Source organism: Xylocopa sonorina, chromosome 4 (assembly GCF_050948175.1).
Source record: "Xylocopa sonorina isolate GNS202 chromosome 4, iyXylSono1_principal, whole genome shotgun sequence".
Taxonomy (NCBI): domain Eukaryota; kingdom Metazoa; phylum Arthropoda; class Insecta; order Hymenoptera; family Apidae; genus Xylocopa; species Xylocopa sonorina.
In genome coordinates, this window is record NC_135196.1 from 3,979,203 (window position 1) to 3,998,837 (window position 19,635).

The following is a 19,635-nucleotide window of genomic DNA, read 5'->3' on the forward strand; positions in this document are numbered from 1 at the left end:
GAAAAACTCTCAAACGGAATGCGAGAATCGTTCCGTGCAATATGAATAAAAATTCCTATTGATCCGTCGAGATAGAGTTTCATGGAAAAATTGATTTTCTCGAGGAAGAGATCGACGAAGAGTGTTATCGAATTCAGAAAATCGTTTCACTCAGAAAACATAACTAAATACTACCGTGAAGCCAAGTGTACGCTGCGCGCCGAAACGATAAACGGCAGTCCAGGCACACACGTTTGCTGTGCCAATGCAATGCGTTTTCTGTACATAGCATCATAGTCCTAATTAACATTAGTTAGAGCGTAGATGGGATCGCGTTGACATAAGCGATGGCATAGAAATAGAGGTGCTCGATAAAGGCAAACGAGTCACCCAACCGCGGCGTTCTGCACCCAGGGTGCACACCTTTTCGATCTACCCGCCACACGGCCATCATTGTCAATTTCGTTTACGCGTTTCGGGTGAGAAAATCGTGAAAAATTGCGGCCAATTATATAATTACATCAGTTCTATCGAAGGAAGAGAAATTAGATTAGATGAAAATTACTTTGTAGTACAATGCTGTCCGAGTTAAATTTCGAAACACGGCAAGCTTCAAACAAGCATCCACGAAAATACTTTTCTAATTGTTTCTATCCGAGAATTCCCCTTCAAATTCGAAATAACACCTTATCTTTGGACAGCACTGGCACGTTAGCAATTAAAATTAATAAAGAATTATATCCGTACTTTTTTTAGTAGTTTAAGAAAACCAATTTGTATCTCCAGCGATTGCGTTATTAGTTATCTAAGTTATTGTCGAAGATTATCGACGGCGAGGATCCGATGAAACAGTCGACGCCTGAACGAATCGGAGTGCACAACCGATCACGATTGTAACGTGTGCTCTGCTGTTGCGACCGGCACAGTATCGTACATTCAACCCTTTATTTGACGAGCAAATTTCGTGATATGTAATAAAATGATGTAATAAATGTAACAGAGCGTCAAAATTAAAGTAAGAATGCACGAACGTGTACGAAATATCGCTTAAACGGTGACACGTACGAGGTAAAGGGTTGAGATCGTGCGTTACTCGCGTGGGACTCGTATGCATATTGACAAGAGCGCGTGAAACTTCTAATTTGTACGATAATACTCATTTCGTTTATGAACGAACCCGTAAGCTAAGGCTTCTTTCCAGTACACATACGGTTGTAACGCTGCGTATATATATACATATAGGGTTGGAGAGGATACGATACTATCTTAAGTAACACGACGTACTACAAATAGTATTATTTACTACCGTTTAACGCTACTGACCTTTGCTACGTTTACGAATGGTTTCGTTTTTCAAGAGAGATCACCTTTCGCGAAACGATGCGCCGACCTGCACTGTCCGCGTATCACACCGATCAGCCCCCGTTTCAACCCTTAAGCGAACACTTCGAGGCTCGTACCAATACGAGTGGTCGACTGGGTGTTGGGAGTACATCAAGAGTACTGACGACGATCGAAGTCACTTTAAACAACATTTTTTGGAGGAGCGAGAGATCGCCTTTGCCTTTTTTTCTTTTTCTTGTAACCCACACGTACCCATCGTTTAGATTGTTTCGATTCTGATTCTAAATTGCGAGTCGAATTTAACCCTTCGCACTTGGCGCTTCCCAGGGCGATAGCAATGGAAACTGTTACTAAAAAAGTTAGCAATAGAGATTATTGCTAACGTCTAGCAGCAATAAAAAATGTCCATTTCGATAGAAAACTTGAAGGAAACACGCATTTCTGAAAAAGTTGCGCTGATATAAGGATTAATCTTCGTAATCTCTAATCGATTCTGATGTCGCCCTCAGAGAGGGGGCGTCCAAAGAGTGCGTTACACTTGCGATATCTCCGCAGAGGGAAGATCCGAGTGCAAAGTGTTGAGATCGTGACTCGAGAGGAAAAGAAAACTGCCACGCACGGGCAATAAGCTTCGAAATCGCGCAAAAATTCTACCATTCACCGCCGCTATGCGAATCAACGACGAATTTTGTACGCGTTGTCGCGTCGACGTAGAGACAGGCCACGGGAAAAGGGAGGAGGAGCATTTGTCTTTCGATTCGCTTGCTCGACGCATGATCACTTTGTCGCGTGGAAAGAGGAAATTGGGAAGATAGAAACGGGACAGTTGAAATGGACGAAACGTTCGACATGGAGGAACGATCCGAGGAATGGATACAGTGTCCGTGTAACGATTAGCTTTCACCGAGGCGAAGGTGCTACGAACCGGAAATCGTCTTACACTTCGCACAAGACTGAGGAGCTTGTATATAATTATACATTTAATGCAGTACATTTGATACGAGGCGTTCATCGGCATGTTCAGTTTATTACCACGACATAATAATTGTATAACAAGTTTAACAAACAGAGGAGGGTCTGTAAGCGAGTAAGGTGTACATACATACGAAACAAGGTCCTACTATCGCGAATAACATGTTACTACCGTTGTGTCACGGCTCGCTGTGTTGCGTTCGTCCCTTTTTTTAAAACCGTGAGACGAAAGAAAACGGTGTCGCGACCGCGAGACGGATAGAGAGAGAGAGAGAGAATGAGAGAAAGGGAGGAATTTCGTATTTTCCAGCAAACCCTTTAGCGCATCGATTCAGTGGACCAAAACGAATTACCGTACCGCCTGAATTTTCGCCCGTCTAAACCGTTTTCATGCCCTCTGGTCATTTATCATTTAGCGTTGGTTAGGAGAAATTTAAGATAAAAGAATCGATAGGGGCGATTACATGGCAGAGACAGGCTAATCTCGTTGACTCTAATTGAAAGAACGGATAGATTACCCGCTGAGTCATCTGTAACCGTGTGAATCACCTGTTAGGAAAAACACGGGACGAAACCGAGAGAAAACAGAGAGGGTCTCTTGATTGTTATACGGAATCAGGCGTAGAATCGCGTCTATTTCTTTTTTCGTACCGATAATTATTGTTCGACGTTGTATAATCGTTGCTTGAAAAACGAACGTCCCCCAAAGACGAGGGAAACGAAGCGCACTGTGTGTCTTGACACGGAAGGAGAAACCCAGTCGCGATGCACCGTGTGGGTTTTCGGGAAGCGCGTCCGTGATGTCCATTCTAAACGGTAGTAAACGAATTTAATTGCGAATAGAATGAAAAGAAAAAGTAAACGAGAAATACCGCAGGAGATCCGCTTATGAGTTACATTTACATTTACAATCCAGATATCCAGTACGATAAGGTTAAAATAGAATTAAGATGAATGTCACATGTAAACTCTGAAAATAATGAGATGAAATAAACAAGACGATGATTCAAATATAGGAAAGCATATATTTCTCTTGCTTCTTTCGGTTATATATACATATATATACATATATATACATATATATATATATAATCTCTAGTTAATGGAGTATTAAGTTCATCGGTAGAAAAATTACAAACGAATTCTATCACAAGTAAACTCGACTCTCCGCTTATCATTTGCAAACTAAAGCATCCTTTTTTTTCATAAAATGTTAGAAACATATAGATACTGGCTTTATCTTCGACGAGATAGAGAGACACGAGCAAACGCCGTTTTGTCGACTGTCGCTGGAATTACAGTGATTGAAATCTGAACTTTTCGACGAGACATCATCCTTTCGACAGCTTTCGCGGAGACGTCGATACCAAACAACTGGCGAGGGTATCACGATTTGTATACGCCCAAGAGCACCCCGTTGATCACGATATCCGGAAGACTATTCCACGTGGCGCTCGATTCAACGTATGGGTCGCAATGAAAGGTTATCACAGGTTGATGGTCAAGGGTGCCGTTATCCACCTGCTGCGGATCCTCCGTGTCCTTGCACGCACTGCAACAGAATATATTACAGAATCAGTTTTGAACGACACAAGAGCTATTGCATTATTTCAACGTGTCAACGTAGAAACAGTCACGAATGAACTGTGAAATGGAATTCTGAATACAAAACAATGAAAGAAAGCTATTAGTTCGAGAGGACCTCCAAGTTTATGCCTAACAGCCTGAAAGAAAAAAAAAACGTCAGATTTTGCGCCGTCGTTTTTCTTAGAGGATAGGAATACTCTCGTAACGTAAAGATGTCCTTCCGAGTCTAAGATTACAGAATTTTGCCTCGAAGAATTTTTAAAAACTATTATTTCAACAATTTTTTAATTAGATTTGGAATAGTAGCGAAAAATTGCTTTTTATTAAGAATGTAATCAAACTGCAGAAGTAATTCTGATCGTTTTAACAAGATCGATTTTCCATACAAGTCACTTCGTCGAGTCTTCATCGATCTTTGTTACTTGGTATGCAGAGATGAGTACATCTGACCATGATGAATCAATCACAATTTTTTGCTATTGACCGAAGCGATCGCATTTACTAATCAGTACTCGGATTGTCTGGCAAAGAAAGATAGTATGACTCGTTGATACGGGGCGAGCGATAGGGCTACCATTGGCGTAATTCCATTATAATTCTACTTTATCTTACGCGTTCACGTATATTTCTATTAGCAACAATTGCCTTTTAGTGACAAATATTCTTGAACGTGTAAAATTTCGTCAAATATTAACGAGTGCAAAAACGAAATCGAGTCACTCTTAGGAAGACTCTTGGAGACCTCACAAAATGGTTGATGGAACCTCAACGAATCCAAAAGTGGATGCACGATATACGCGAGGACCACTCGAAGAAAGTAAGAAATAATGCATAACTAAATTCTGCATAACAATTGAAAATGGTGGAAGGTGAAAGGGAACATGGATGTTTGGCTTAGATAAAAACTGCGGATGTGTTGATATCGTGTGACACTGCTTGGATGCAAGCAGTCCTTACGGCAGATCGTGATCGACCACAGCTCAGTGAACATATTTTTGCATTTAGAGAGCTGGACAAATTCCCAGTGTCGAAGTTTCGATATTCATTTTTCAAGTTGTACTTTTTGAATACCAATAATGGTAAGTACAGAAAAAAATTTTATAATTCTTACAGTATATTTTAGTGTTTTAAACGGGGTGAATGCCTCGTGTAGGGTAAACCGAAACATTTTAGTGTGAAATAAAATAGTATGCCCATATATATAGAGAGAAGAATAGAAATGTTTCTTGATACGTGTTATTCTACCTTGGAATTGACTCGATCTGATCACTTGTATCCATCACTTCTTAAGCCTGACTCTCGCTATTATTTTTCTTCGAGATCGCACAAGCAATTACAAAAATTCTATTCTACTTTTTTTTTATCATTTCAATTTTGTATAAATTAGTAAGAATTTGTAGTAAATTAATTAACCAACAGGTTACTGACCTTCAGGGAATATCATTATTAATCGTCCACAATTCTAAGAAGAAGACAACCACACACAAGATCGAAGTTTTGATTAACGAAACATAGAATTAATTGATCATTAAAAGAAGAGACTCTCATTTAGTGCAAGTGGAAACCCAATTGGTTCAACCCTGCACGAAGGGTGAAATGCTTCGTAGAATACGAAATGGATTGGGACAACAGTCCACTGACGATGATTCGTCATTACGACGGAAGTGTAGACGAAAACAAAGACGAGAAATGATTTTAGATGAACAAATGAAACGAATAATCTTAAACAAAGAGATCGTTGCCATTATCGAATTAGCTGAACGGCTGCCAATATCTATGTCTAGTTATCCTCGCACGGAACAAGATAATTCAGCTACGTACATACTATCTCGTAGCTTGTATCTCATATGTTTGTCTACTCTTGTGTCGTATTTTTATTTATTATATTTTAATTAAGTGTAGTACGCGTAAGCACTGCGTGCAAATACTTTTATACCACATTTCTTAATTAAATATTCCTTAACTATGCAATGCGTTAAGACCAGGAATGCAATGTACATTAGCAAACAAGTAGATAACACTAAAAATGTAAAACTTATGAAATTAGATGCTGCATTTACCTACGTGGTATATAAACTTATTAACGTAATATATAAAATTGCGTAATATATTACATTATTACATAATTTTATATATTAATATATTACGTAGTATATAAAATTAAGACTTAAAATTTTGCGAGAAACCTTTTACCACCGTAATGTCAATACCTACGTTACCGGCACGATAAACGTTCAAAATATGTATCCCTAATATTATTATATTTTATAGTTTGGGTTTGGTTTACGCATATTTTTAAACTGGCTGTCCCAAAACTGAAGTTTCGCGAGTATAGTATGATTTCACACAATATTTTTTACCAACATGAATACAAATTTTAATGTTTCAATCTGAATTAGAATGTCGATAAATTAAGTTACCTATTTACGAAAAATAGGAGACTATTTTACCAATATAAAATAATGCATATGTCGCATGCGTTCCCCATTAAATCGGTATTACTGTCGCATGTTGCATCAGAATTGCATACGTACCCTTTATATGACGCCTCAGGTGTTAGACCTTCTATGCCTAGAAAATTCAAAACCTGTTGCTTCGCAGTTGAAATCCTTAACATTTTTTGGATATAAAATTCCAACGCTGCTCGCCTTTGCTCGAGCACTTTCGGCTGGGAATTTCTCACTTTCTTTGGCGGAAATGGCGCAACGTCCGCGTTTTCTTTTTTCAGCTGTAATTAAAAATTCGAACAAGTGAACCAAATGAAATTTCGCACAATAATAATACAGTATTACTATTATAAAAATATATATAATTCCGCTGTATAGAACCCTTTCATAGCAATCAAATTGTACGATAATCTTTTAAACTTTAAATGTTTATCAAACAAATAGTATAAAATGCCGTTTAAAAACATTGCAGAAATAATATAATGTTAAAAGATATATTCCAAAACAATTTATCAGAATAATAAATATATGATAAATAAAATAATTCATATTTATCATATACAGATATACGTACAAAATATAATCGAGTAACATCACTGTCTTGCAAAATATAAAAAGTACATATTTTCTACGCTATAAATGTACTCCTAAAATTACAACAAATTTTAAAATATCGAACAACAAGAATGTTCCGAAAGCACTGATAATAAAAAATCTTGAAACACTATCTCCTAACGTAAGTAATATTTATATAGTTCTAACTTACAATTTGAAACATAGCTGCGGATTAATAATAACTGGCATACACGTATAAAGCAATATTTCCACTAAACTTTTCTACCGCGTGCAACTTTCAAACGATCTGGTTGCGCTCTGAAGGAATTCGAAACTACTCCATAACTGTATGCATAAATTTCACGAATGTTTTACATTTAGTGAATCAATTGTTAAAGAATGCCAGCTACATAAATCATGTATCGTATGAACGCTGATTAAACACCCCATTGATATGTCTAATCGCGTATTATCGGAACTGCGTTACACTGTATGACGAGAGAGAATTATTTTAATTTCCATTTACCAACTATAAGTGTAGTATTCCTAGAAATATCGAGGCGAACGCTATCGTAATATTCTAATTAAATACCGTTTAAATTAGTCTGTGATGTAAACACAGTCGTACTTATATGCCACTGTGTAATGCGTCAATGTTAGTCGATATTTTGTAACGCGTACATCCTCTCGCAGAACCTGACTCGAGTTACGTATTAGTTCGCACGAAAGAAACTGAAAAGAAAACGAAAGTAGGACAAGATGAAAGAATAAAGAAAGTGGAAGAAGAATGCCATTGCAAAACAAAAAACCGCAAACAATATTTTGTAACGTGTACATCCTCGCGAAGGTCGACTCGAGCGACGTATTTATTCACGCGGAAGAAACTGATAGAAGGAAGTCGAACAAGAATACCATAACAGAACAGGAAATCGAAGAGGAATGAAAAGAAAAAGAAAGTAGAGCAAGAATATCGTTACAAAACAGAAAATATAAAGATACATGTCCCTCTCTTCCCCTCCTCTACCAACGCTGTACTCAACAGACTCCCCCTACCGAATATATCCATCTCTTCCTGTGCGACAGAAGATTCATGGTACAGATAGTTTTACTTAAAAGTACACATATATATAATACTTATGTATATACAGTTTCTGCGAAATAGGTAAGCACACGTTATCATCATATGTATTAAAGATATCGACTCGTTTTTAAAGTCACTATCATTAACGAGTATCCCGCTCTTCGAATTAAAGAAGAAAAACTAGTGATAAAACTATTAGATACGATTTAATCTTCGAGATATGCATTATATATATATAATGTAATATTTTTATCTCTTTCTTTATTACCAGGTAGACTAAACATGCAGAGATTTAAATAAATAGTGTACCGTTCGGTGTAACGCGCTGAATTCGCTGTATCTTCTCTCAATAAAGTACCGAATGCCAGTTTCCGACTCCAGTACTTCGACACAGTAAACATAATAGGGTTTGCCGTGTGGCACTTCAGCCAAACGGTATCCGTTGATGAAAATTTGATACATCGCATCGCTGAAATGATCGAAATCTCTTGAAACACTTATAACACAATGAGAAAATCGTAGTACACGAGAAAACGCGAGACTCCGTTCGCTGTGCCTTCGCGACGTAAGAAGCACCTGTCAATCTAGTCGGTATGTGTTAGTCACATATATCTGCATCGTCAGACGTACACTCAGAAAAAAGAACATACGCAGAAAGCAATGCCAACTGTCTAGACATATCTTCTCCTATGCAGAAACGCTTTCGTCGTGTTCTCCAATTTTTTTCAATTAAAAGTGAAAAATTTATTGTAAGAAAAGAAAATCAACTTAATATATTCGAATTAATGAAAATTAAGGAGAGTGATATATTGTTACCTTCAATAGTAACACGACTTATTAGTGATTGGTTGCGGAAGACGACGGAAGGTTTCGCTGTTTGTATCGAGTTTCTAGCCTTCGCCTTGTGTAACCATTGGAACCAAGATGGCCGCCTTTGTTTGTAAAATGTGCGCGGTCTTGACGTTTTAGTGCTGTAGGAACAAGAATCTAGCTCGTACTAAAGATGACATTTATTTTGAAGCCGTTAATATGGAAGAATGTAATAAAGAAATCACTTTTGCCTGTGAATCAGTTAATAACAGTATCGAATTTCGACATCCACACGTCGAAAAGTAAATACATTATATTCTTATGAAACGCATAATTACTCGTTTACTAAAAATAACAGAGAAAGAATAAAATGAAATAAAAATAGCTTACGTATGTACTTCGATCGCTCAGAATAAAATTTGTTATATATCAACAATAAACATTTTGCAGATTCTTTTCACGGTGAATATGAAATGCAAGATCCTAAATCAGAAGCCGATATGTAGGTAAAAATGATACATAAATAGCATCATTCTAAAGAAATATAATTTTACTGTACAAAAGAGAAAAGTACAGGATTTTTGTTGTATCGTAAATCTTAATCAGTGAAAATTTATAAATGTTTTAGAGTAAATATAACTTTTATTGACAAGACGGGGAAGAGAATACCTGTGAAAGGGAAAATCGGAGATAATGTATTATACTTAGCCCATAGATATGGAATTGAAATGGAAGGTGCGTGCGAAGCGTCGCTTGCTTGCACCACTTGTCATGTATATGTACACTTTGACTATTTGGATAAACTCCCAACAGCTGATGAGAAAGAGGAAGATCTATTAGATTTAGCTCCTTTTTTAAAGGAAAATTCAAGATTAGGTATATAAAAGAAAAGATTGTATACCTATTTAACACATCGCGGAGTATTATAACAATCTTATACTTTATAGGTTGTCAAATTATATTAACAAAAGAATTAGATGGTATAGAAGTGGAACTACCAAAAGCAACAAGAAACTTTTACGTAGATGGTCATACACCAACTCCGCATTAACATACCTTCTACCTTATATCTAAGTTAATTATGTATATATTTTATTTGCATAACTAGCATAATATAAAGCTATATTTTGTTATGTATATAAAAGTAAAGTATAATATGAATTGAATGTTACAGTATTTTTTATATTTTTAATGAGCAGAGTGACTTGAAAGAAAATATAACAGTTTCAGAATGTACTTTAATGTATTTCATAAACTTTTAGAACAACAAACTTGATTTATATGACATTTCGTCATAATACAATATATTTATTTTCTTATACATTTGGATTATGATACATATCTTTAATTACAATGATACAAGATTTAAACATTTATGATATAATGAATCTGTGAATTAAAATTGTATTCTTTAACCTTTTCAGCATTTACATTATCGATGAAAATACCCTATAAGTTTCTTTCAAACTGTTCGCGTTTGAGCTCTGCCACCTAATGTTGTTTACACATTTTCCATATCGGGCAGGCACCTTTATGCATTTTCCCAGTTTGACAACTTTTACGATAACTTTATGCATACATATTTTCTATGTGTGTATACTTTCCCACGTTCATCAGCTCTTATATGCAAACTTGCACTTTTTTTTTTCAATGCACCCACACATTGGCTCTGTGTCGATAATTATTATCATCAACATTGTCACATAATTATCGTACAAACTATATTTATTTATATTTTCTGTTCATTATTGATCACTATAATTATAGACACGTTATAATATCTCAGATCAACCGCATTCCATCACTCATACTTTGTAATTAAAAGAATTTAAATGGAGGTACGTTCACTCAGCCTCGCAATTTCATACAAAACTACACCTGTAACAATGATTACAATGCATATCCTCTCATTTGGTATGAGTCATCACAACGGACTTATTGAGAAAATAACTTTTTGTACTTATTTGTAACTAAAAACGGGTCATGTCGTTTAACTAAATATTGTACAAAAAGAAAGTGTCTACATTTTGTGTGCATCAGCAGAATAGCTTGAATGAATAAACATAACAGCTGTGTTTGATATCAAAATTAAACTATCAATTTTTTTATGGCAGTAAACAATTTAATATTTACATATATATGGTTTTGTAAGTTTTTAAATAAAACCCTTTCAATTTCTGCAAATTTATATCTCTAAAAAATATCTCTTTATAGAGTTTTTTATAAAAATAAAAATTTTGACTAATTTTTAACCAATTTACAATTAACACATATTTATTTGTGTAAGAAGCCTAATTATATAATTTTTGTGTATCTCCCTGAGCTTGTTATGTGAGCGTGTAAATATAATTTTTTATACTATCAAAATGAAATTTTGCTTTATAACTTCTTTGTTGAAACTGTCTATATACCTGAATATACCTGATATATAGGTGCTGTTGTTAACAGCACTGGCACATATTTATATTTAATTTAATATCTTCAATAATATACAATATACTTCATATTTTTCATAGCACGACACACAAAACCTATATATTATACTTATTATTAAAAATATATATAAGAAAAACAAATATAAATGATATTGCTATTTAATATATTTGCATAAAGGTAATAATTCTAATCTTGCATCTTTTAGTTTAAATTTTATAACTTCTTTGTAACAATTTATTTCTATAACATGAAATATCATAAATGTACAATCGAATATCAAAAAGACTTGAGATTTACTGATATTTATATCTGTGTTAAAAAATTATGTTAAGCTCAGAGAGAGATAAAGTATTATAATGCCATTAAATGTGTTCATGAAAGAAACTGACATAAAAGCAGACATAAAACTTGGTATACCAATACAGTTCGAAGCATTTTTCTATGTTATAAATTCAGCAAACAAGAATTATAAACATGTTCTAATAGCATTTTCCTACTACATGTGAAATAGTTTAACTAATTGTTGATAAAATTACATCAGTTGCATTGATATATAAGATCTACAGACATATCGCTTGAAATTTCGGGTACAAGACAATTTTGATATAAAAAAAGTATTTTAATTTAAAAAATGACCTAAAAATACGTTATTATTATTGGACTAGAAACATAAGGCATAACAAAACCTAATGAACAATAACACATAGTTAATTCTTCACTTTATGTACGTTTCTAAAATGTTTCATGCTTTTTTCGATAACTAAAAATGTGCAGAAATTTTGTCAATCAAACTATTTGACTGATTAACTTACATTGTTATTTCAAAACTGCATTTATTTGTAAAAAGCTATATTTAAAAAATAATATAAAAATGTTCTACAACATTTATAATATAATCTGATTGGTTCTATTCCTATATCACTATACAAAGTTTAATTAAAAATTATTGTTATAATTCAATTATTTCCTGCATATTTATTTATGGTCACGTACAATGAGGAAGAAAATAACTATACTTTTCGTGTTGCACTTAATTGTTCATAACATTTTTAATAACTATGGAGAATGAATTGTTCTCTCAATTAAAAATTGAATACAAAATTCAGGTTCCCTTAAAATGAATAAAGCTCTAACACCGCATGTGTTATGGTTTACAGAGTTAATTACTCATCAAAGATCATCAATAAGCAGAATTATTGCTAAAAACCAACAGCATCCCTGTTTCAAAAATATCTTAATCCTCTAGATCTTCAAATAGTATGCGCATTGTTCAATTATTATAGAATACATAGAATGAAATGAGAGTTACTCGCTAATTACTAGTATAATTAGAAAAATAATTGAGAATACAAAGAATACAGTAAATTTTAGAATTTCTTTAAAAACGCAAAATATATATATATGTTACAGAAATATAATACACTGTAAAATAAAGAGAGATTCAGATCAGCAAACAATCCATTTTACGCAAATCATATTTGCATAAAATTATACTTCAATATAGGTACATATTTATAATATTATAGAACTCAAAGAGTTTATCACTTAAACTGAAAATATATTCCAATACATAATAAGCCTCAAACACTGATAATACATGTACTTAAAATTCCTTAAGCTTATCTTCATTCCGTATGAAGTAACAATAAGATTGATAGTACTAAAAGTACCATGCTAGTAAATAGTAAATACTGATGATATTTAGCATTTAACATTGTGCCAACATAGTAGCATAAGAAATTCCATTTAACAGATAACCGACTATATATTTTATATAAATATCAATAGTTTTAAATACAAAGAGCACAATACAAAAGGGCCTTAAAACCGAAATTGCGCGTTAATGACAAACAAAAGTTATTTACTACAGACATTCACAATCATTCCTGAATGATTGTGTATAATTTTCTTCGTAAAATATTATACAATTTTTAATCATTAATTTTGATACATACTTGTGAATGTGCAACTAGCTTTTGCTCAACGGGTTTGTGCTAATTATTGAAACAGATTAAAAATCTGCACTTTTCTCTCATTAAACATATAAAGTTTAAATTATAAACATACATTTTGCATATTTTGTAGTTATGTTAAATTTAACTCCAAATATTTCTTTTCCTAATAAAATTATATAAAATACTACAAGACAAATATTGTCAACACTGGGTTCAAATATATATATACAAGTAAAATATACAAAAAATATGATACTTAAAAAAATAAAAAAAAGTTCAAATATATAATACATCTTATAATAATAGAATTTAATTATTTTTTAATTTTCCGACACGAAATTCGCAGCACAAAAAACGAATAATAAATAGTATTTTTTTATTTAATTATAACAAAACTAAAAAAAATTTTAATTTATTCTTCTCTATAATCCCCGTCCTTGACAGTCGCAGCAAAATTTAATCTTATAATTTAACAAACATTTTCCTTGTTATTTTGTATACGAGGCGAAAACTAGCTTTCAAACTGGGAATAATAAATTATATCTCGTTTCTCAATTGGATTCTTATAGTGTGCACCATGTATCACAAATAATTGATCGGTCCAAATAAAGTTATTACGGACCAATCATTGAGATTAGATATTAAACGACGTCCATTCTTGGATTGGTTAAAGTACAGATGTGGCTAAATAATGCATTTTGCTAATAAAATATACAAAATGTATGGAATATACATGGTTTCAGGGTTAAATGCGACAATTTGTGCTCGTATTTTCTTTCTTTTTTAAATTTTTTCGGAAACAAATTACTTCAAAGATGACGCTGATGGATAAGTGCATGTACTGGTAGCTGTCTACCCCTTTGATACCTCTGACAACGGCCCATACTCAGATCGTGACATTCATACACATTAGCGACAGCACCGCGTGATGAAGAAAAGTTGGTTGATTCAACCGAGTATGGAGCAGAGATATCAAAGGGTTCCTCCAGTTATTCCATCGGATGGTGACGTCCTCCACACATGCCGCAGGACGTGCCACACCAATGAACAGCTCTTAGTGGAGGATAAATCCACAAGCAAGGAACGATCAGTGACAATAATGCCAAACCAAACCACCTGCGTCCACATCCTTCTTCTGTGCTACAACTGCACAAATGTTGATTTATCATATATCCTTATTTACACATTGATAAACATTTTAATAGTAAACAAGTATCAATGATTTTTGAATAATTGTTGCATACATTGTGGATGAAGAGTCAGGAGCAAAGTGATAAGAATCCAGTCTCTATTACTTAAGAAAGAAAGTAGAAGAAGCAAAGTTTCATGTTTCCTATAATTACTTTTTCTTACATTTCTCTCATAATTTTAAAAAATGTATACATGTACATATTATCTAGTTTCCTTAATATCGTTTTTTTAAACGATTGATATTTTAGTACTTTTCACTTTCTAATGAACTAATGGTGGTAGATTTTAAAAATCATTGATGAAAAAATAGATTCTTACTGTTTTATTCGCGACCCTTTAGGTATTAACCCAGATATATCCGAACTTTGTCATACTATACACTTAGACTAATCCTCCTAACCATTGTACATTACTTAAATATTATTTATTAATACTTAAATATATACTAAGCATTTATCAACTGTTTTACATAATATGAATATAATAAAAAGCTACAATTATCCTTCTAAAATGATGATAGATATATCTGGGTGAAAAACGTTTATATACATCATATTTTTTCAACGTTTGTTCTGAACAAAAATAACGGAATATAATATTTTAACAAATTTTACTCACCTGCAAGGATTCTGAGAAAAATCACCTTCCGCATCACTCATACAATGGTATAACATACCCTGAGCACAAGACAGACACGAAATTTTTGCGATTCCTCGTCTAATAGGATCAGGTGCGTATTCACAAGATCCCCTAGGATTGTGCTGTTCTGTGTACAGCTCTTGGCAATGTTTACATCGTAATCGAACATTACGTTTCATAGTATTTTTAGAGGGTTGAGATACTATAATATCAGGTTTCTTCAAAGAACTGCAGGTATTGTGTCTGTTTAACCGGTCTCCCTTATGATCACCGATAATGGGATATAAGTATTCGTGATTAAGCGGTGTGAGCTGCACATAAGAATAACTATCCGATCCAACATCTTCAGTTGACGCCAAAGGATGTTGAGATGGTGGCACTTTTATAGACGATCCACCGATGTAATGAATAGGTTTGTGTGAATCAGGAAGCTCTGAACACTGGGAATGATAATTGGGCACTCGCATTCCGTGAGGTGTATCTGATGATGGACGTGGTTCCGGTGGTTCCACAGGTAAATTCAATGTCTGCAAACAGAATTCGACTTTTATACATATTATAAGCTACGTGCACGAAATCGTGATACAACTGCAAAGGATAGTCTTTATACAATAGTAAATTGAAATTGTAAAATGACAATTGTTCAAATAATGCTTCATTCCTAACAAATTGAAATTGTGAAATGTGTTACGCACACATTACTATATGTACAAATACATCTTTTACTTCAAGCATTTAATCATTTAGTTTTGGTTGATAATGAGTTTTAACTGCTTTTCAAATACATTAATAAGTTACTTAAATTCAAATTTCTTGAAAATGGAGCATTGTATGAAAAAATTTCATTCTGTCACTTTCAACTTACTTTTACATAAGCAATCACTTCCTTCCTAGTTGTACTACGATTCAGATAACACTGCATTTTATTTACTTTTATCAAATACGCACCATAAAAACATCCTCATCGCCAGCATCTAATGAATTACCACATAATGTAGAATTAGTCAATCCTGAAATTATAAAAAAAAACACATTGTTATGTACTGATGTAAGAAAAAAGTATCAGCATAATTAATAATATTCAATAAAATGCTAACATTCTTACCATTTCCACATTCCACAAAAAGTAGCAGTCAAATAACAACAAGTGAATCAAAAGTAATAAAAAACTGTAATCGTATATTGGGTCATCCCATAAGTAATGAACATTTAATGCAAAAATGATGTAAATAAAGTCATTCATTTAAGATTTAAAAGATTTTCCATAGACAGTACATGATCACATTTTACACATCGCAGAATCTTGGTTGAGAAATCATGCCTCATTCGTTATAGTTTAGATATCACTGCTTTAGATTATTTGTTTCAGAGTTTATACTATTTAAATAAAACAAATATAACTTCTGTTGAAGAAATTAAACCCATATCCTTTTAGTAATTTCTTTCACAGAGTTATAAATATTCATTGTGAAGTGATAGGAGAACAAAGATTGTAACTAATATATGATGCAAAATATATTAGGGATTAATTTTTCTAAAAATCATGCTACTTCTATATCTTTTTATAAACCAGCAAGAAACATGCATCACTTATGGGATTTAATATCATAATTATTAATATCTGGATATTACTAATGGGATTTAATGTTGTAATTATTAAATCTGTTAACAATTTACCTTCTAACAATTCTTCAACAGCTGTACGAACGCCTTTGTCAAAAGCTCTCGCATCCGCAGCTGTTTGAAATGTCAGGCCAAATCTTTTCTCCCCTGTCCTCCAGTGATGAAAAGTTGGCATTACCTTATTATATTCAAAATCTTTTTTAATTGTACAGCTAAGAACAACCTGTTAAAAAAGAACAACAACATTATACAAAAACTTACATCTCTAAATGTATAAATCACAGTCTGTTCAAATAATTGATAAGATATATTTATTACTGATTGATCAGTGATCCGTTTCCCATAAATAAGATACTCGTGCCTCTTCTTAGGTGCACCAGGTGGGGAACTACTAGAAGATCCATGACTTTGGGTATTACCAACAGATGTAGTCGATACGGAGTGGGTAGCATTGGTAGTAGGGGCAGTCGTAGTAGAAACACCAGATCCATTAGTATTATTAGACTGGTGTCCACCTGAAGAAGTTGGTCTTCGTCTAACCGAAACATTTGCTAAACCACCACCACTCAGAGGAACCCAACCACCTGAACTGTCATCCCTTGTCATTACCTGGGCACGAACCCTCACCAGATAGTTACCACTGGAAATAAAATGTCATCAATTAACACTAGAAGCCAACGATCAACTTATCATACCACTTGTTTTAATACCAACGTACTCGTTAAAAAAAAGATCACTCAAGCGTGATAACTTCAGAATATATTTAAGGCTTATATACTGTTACTCAATGCGAAATGAAAATATTTCCACGAGCTTTTATTTAACTTTTAATCACGAACAAAATTGATTACAGAGCTCAATGTCAGTTAACGATATTAGAGGATTATTTAAAATTTATTTTCGTCGCACAAGATAGATAAAAGGCCGGATTTTATTCCAAATTTAACACCAGGAGGAAGATTCGTAAATGATTAGGGACGTTAAAGAGGCGAAATCGGTTGAAAAATAATGTAAAAAACGCGCAAGACCGACATGTACGCGAAAGCGAAGAATCGCTGTTATATACAACGAGATAGCAGATGTTACGCGCTGACATCGATTTAATGAATGAACGGTCACCCCTACACGGACACAGGATAACACACCAACACTTGGACCGAAATCATACGTTTGCTTATGTAAATTTTTCTAGGCGTACAGTGAACATGACACGTCCCCGGGGCAGAGAGAAATTTCTCCTGCGGATAATCCCAGTAAAGTGAAACGAGCCGATTGATAGCTGCCGGAAATGTTGACAGGAGAATGGCCAGGATGGAGTCAGACAGAACTGTCAGGTGTCGAATTGCAACCGTGATATAGTATCGGGAAGGAGTAGAAAAGTGTAAGGTATAGTCGTGGACGTTTCAGGTTCCGGAGCGGAACAATCGTCGGAAAGCACCAGAGGCATTGTAATACTACTTACTCCTCCGACGCCTCTGTCATGGTTCGAGCTGTCGAAGCCTTTACTCAATGCCCACTTTTTCCCACACTTCACCATTTTCGTTGCATTGAAAAGACATTCGGCCGCGATTCTGTTTATGGAGCTTTTTTAGGCTAATGCCAACCACAGGAAGCGCCCCAGTCCTCCTCCCTCTCGCATTCCCCGTAGAGTTCATCCCCACGCCCGACTCGAACCGACAGTCCACGCCTGCTCCCTTTAGGTTTTACCGACCGTCGCTTTCGTTTCGGAAACATCTCTTCTTCTGCATATTTCCCGAGACACCGTTCCCGATTGAAACACCGCACATTTTGTCCAACCAGAATCGTCCCGTGCGATCTTTAAATCTCGTACAATCCTGACAAAAAATTAGTGGGCGAAACTCGCGCACCGACGTTCACCCCGCGAACTTGACTGACTATACGGTAGCTATCGACGCTTTTACAATGAAAGCTACCGGTCTGCGCAACAGGATTCATTCATCGATGCTGCCCATACAGTCTTGTTAATAATTAAGCGCGCTAACGTCTCTATGGCGGACAATGCACGTTCGCGTTACTCGTAATCCTGCGAGATCGCTTTATCGCTCATCGGATCTTCTCTAATTAATCCTTACTCTTTCTTTTTTCCACCAATAATAATACCGTGTTTTATAGAATTCAACATTCTCGTACTGATACGATATATAGATCGTTCTTAAATGAAATTTAAATCGAAGTCGGCTTCCACCGCGATGATTCCTTCATTTTTGAATACAATTTTCTGACAATTTTTTTAAACACGCGTGTTCGATGTGAATTTATTAAATTTGTATATTCTTTTATTACGTTTTATGTGAATTTTATTTAAATCTCGACTGTTTTCTTTATACTAATCGCGTTAATATCTATTGCAGAATGTGTATCATTTAATGCTATTGTGCAATTTTAATATGTCTCATATATAGTTTATAAAGTTATATCGCATTTATCCATAGTACGGTATTGACTTTGTTACTTCTATCGGTTAGCGTATCCTTATTTAAACACGTCCCTGAACTTGAAGCGTTCATTTTCCAGTACATTTATCTGGCCGATGATAACTCGCAATTATAAATCGGTAATAAAACAAATTTCTGCCGAAAATATTGTACTATTTTTCGTTTACAATTTAACAACTATAAATTGAAGTATACTAAAGAATAGATACACTGCTATTTTCGTAAAAATGTTCAAGGATAGAAATAGAAGTAATTTTAATAATATACATGTTATATTATAATAGAATGATCGAATAATTCACAATAATATTGAGATGTGCAATTTAATTATATTAAAGATAAGAAAATAAAAATACATGTGACAATATAAAATAAATAGGATACATTATACAAATTTTTTAAATTAAATTGACCTAAACAATTTTCAATTTCAGCGCCTGTAATAAGTAGAAAAATGTTATCAATAATAGGAATAAGAACGATGATTTACATACATAAATAATCTTATAGTTTATTAAATTATAACGAGCATTTCGTACACAATTAATTATTTAATTATT

The 19,635-nt window shown here is 33.9% G+C and overlaps 3 protein-coding genes and 1 long non-coding RNA gene across 5 annotated transcripts; 2 read left to right on the forward strand and 2 right to left on the reverse strand.

The window, feature by feature from the left end:
- Positions 1-3,633: 3,633 nt before the first annotated feature.
- On the reverse strand, positions 3,634-8,520 carry LOC143422833 (sorting nexin-24). The gene is made up of 3 exons (XM_076893772.1): positions 8,275-8,520; positions 6,417-6,610; positions 3,634-3,847 (listed from the first exon to the last, which is right to left on the reverse strand). Exons 1-3 carry the CDS (start codon positions 8,425-8,427, stop codon positions 3,682-3,684), a joined length of 513 nt encoding a protein of 170 aa, XP_076749887.1. The 5' UTR covers positions 8,428-8,520; the 3' UTR covers positions 3,634-3,681.
- Positions 8,521-8,860: 340 nt separating this feature from the next.
- Positions 8,861-9,951, forward strand: Fdx1 (Adrenodoxin-like protein 1, mitochondrial Ferredoxin 1). Its single transcript, XM_076893387.1, has 4 exons — positions 8,861-9,077; positions 9,226-9,277; positions 9,404-9,651; positions 9,723-9,951. Exons 1-4 carry the CDS (start codon positions 8,969-8,971, stop codon positions 9,824-9,826), a joined length of 513 nt encoding a protein of 170 aa, XP_076749502.1. The 5' UTR covers positions 8,861-8,968; the 3' UTR covers positions 9,827-9,951.
- A 96-nt stretch (positions 9,952-10,047) lies between these two features.
- Spred (Sprouty-related protein with EVH-1 domain) lies at positions 10,048-18,223 on the reverse strand. 2 transcript variants are annotated; one of them, XM_076893386.1, is made up of 6 exons: positions 18,082-18,223; positions 16,938-17,259; positions 16,674-16,842; positions 15,945-15,970; positions 14,976-15,523; positions 10,048-14,312 (listed from the first exon to the last, which is right to left on the reverse strand). In XM_076893386.1, exons 1-6 carry the CDS (start codon positions 18,099-18,101, stop codon positions 14,156-14,158), a joined length of 1,242 nt encoding a protein of 413 aa, XP_076749501.1. In that variant the 5' UTR covers positions 18,102-18,223; the 3' UTR covers positions 10,048-14,155. The 2 variants fall into 2 exon arrangements, with proteins under 2 accessions (XP_076749501.1, XP_076749500.1); XM_076893385.1 differs by having other exon boundaries at positions 15,945-16,006.
- LOC143422612 (uncharacterized) lies at positions 17,734-18,211 on the forward strand. Its single transcript, XR_013101745.1, has 2 exons — positions 17,734-17,953; positions 18,027-18,211. It is a non-coding gene; the product is annotated as an uncharacterized LOC143422612 (long non-coding RNA).
- Positions 18,224-19,635: the final 1,412 nt, after the last annotated feature.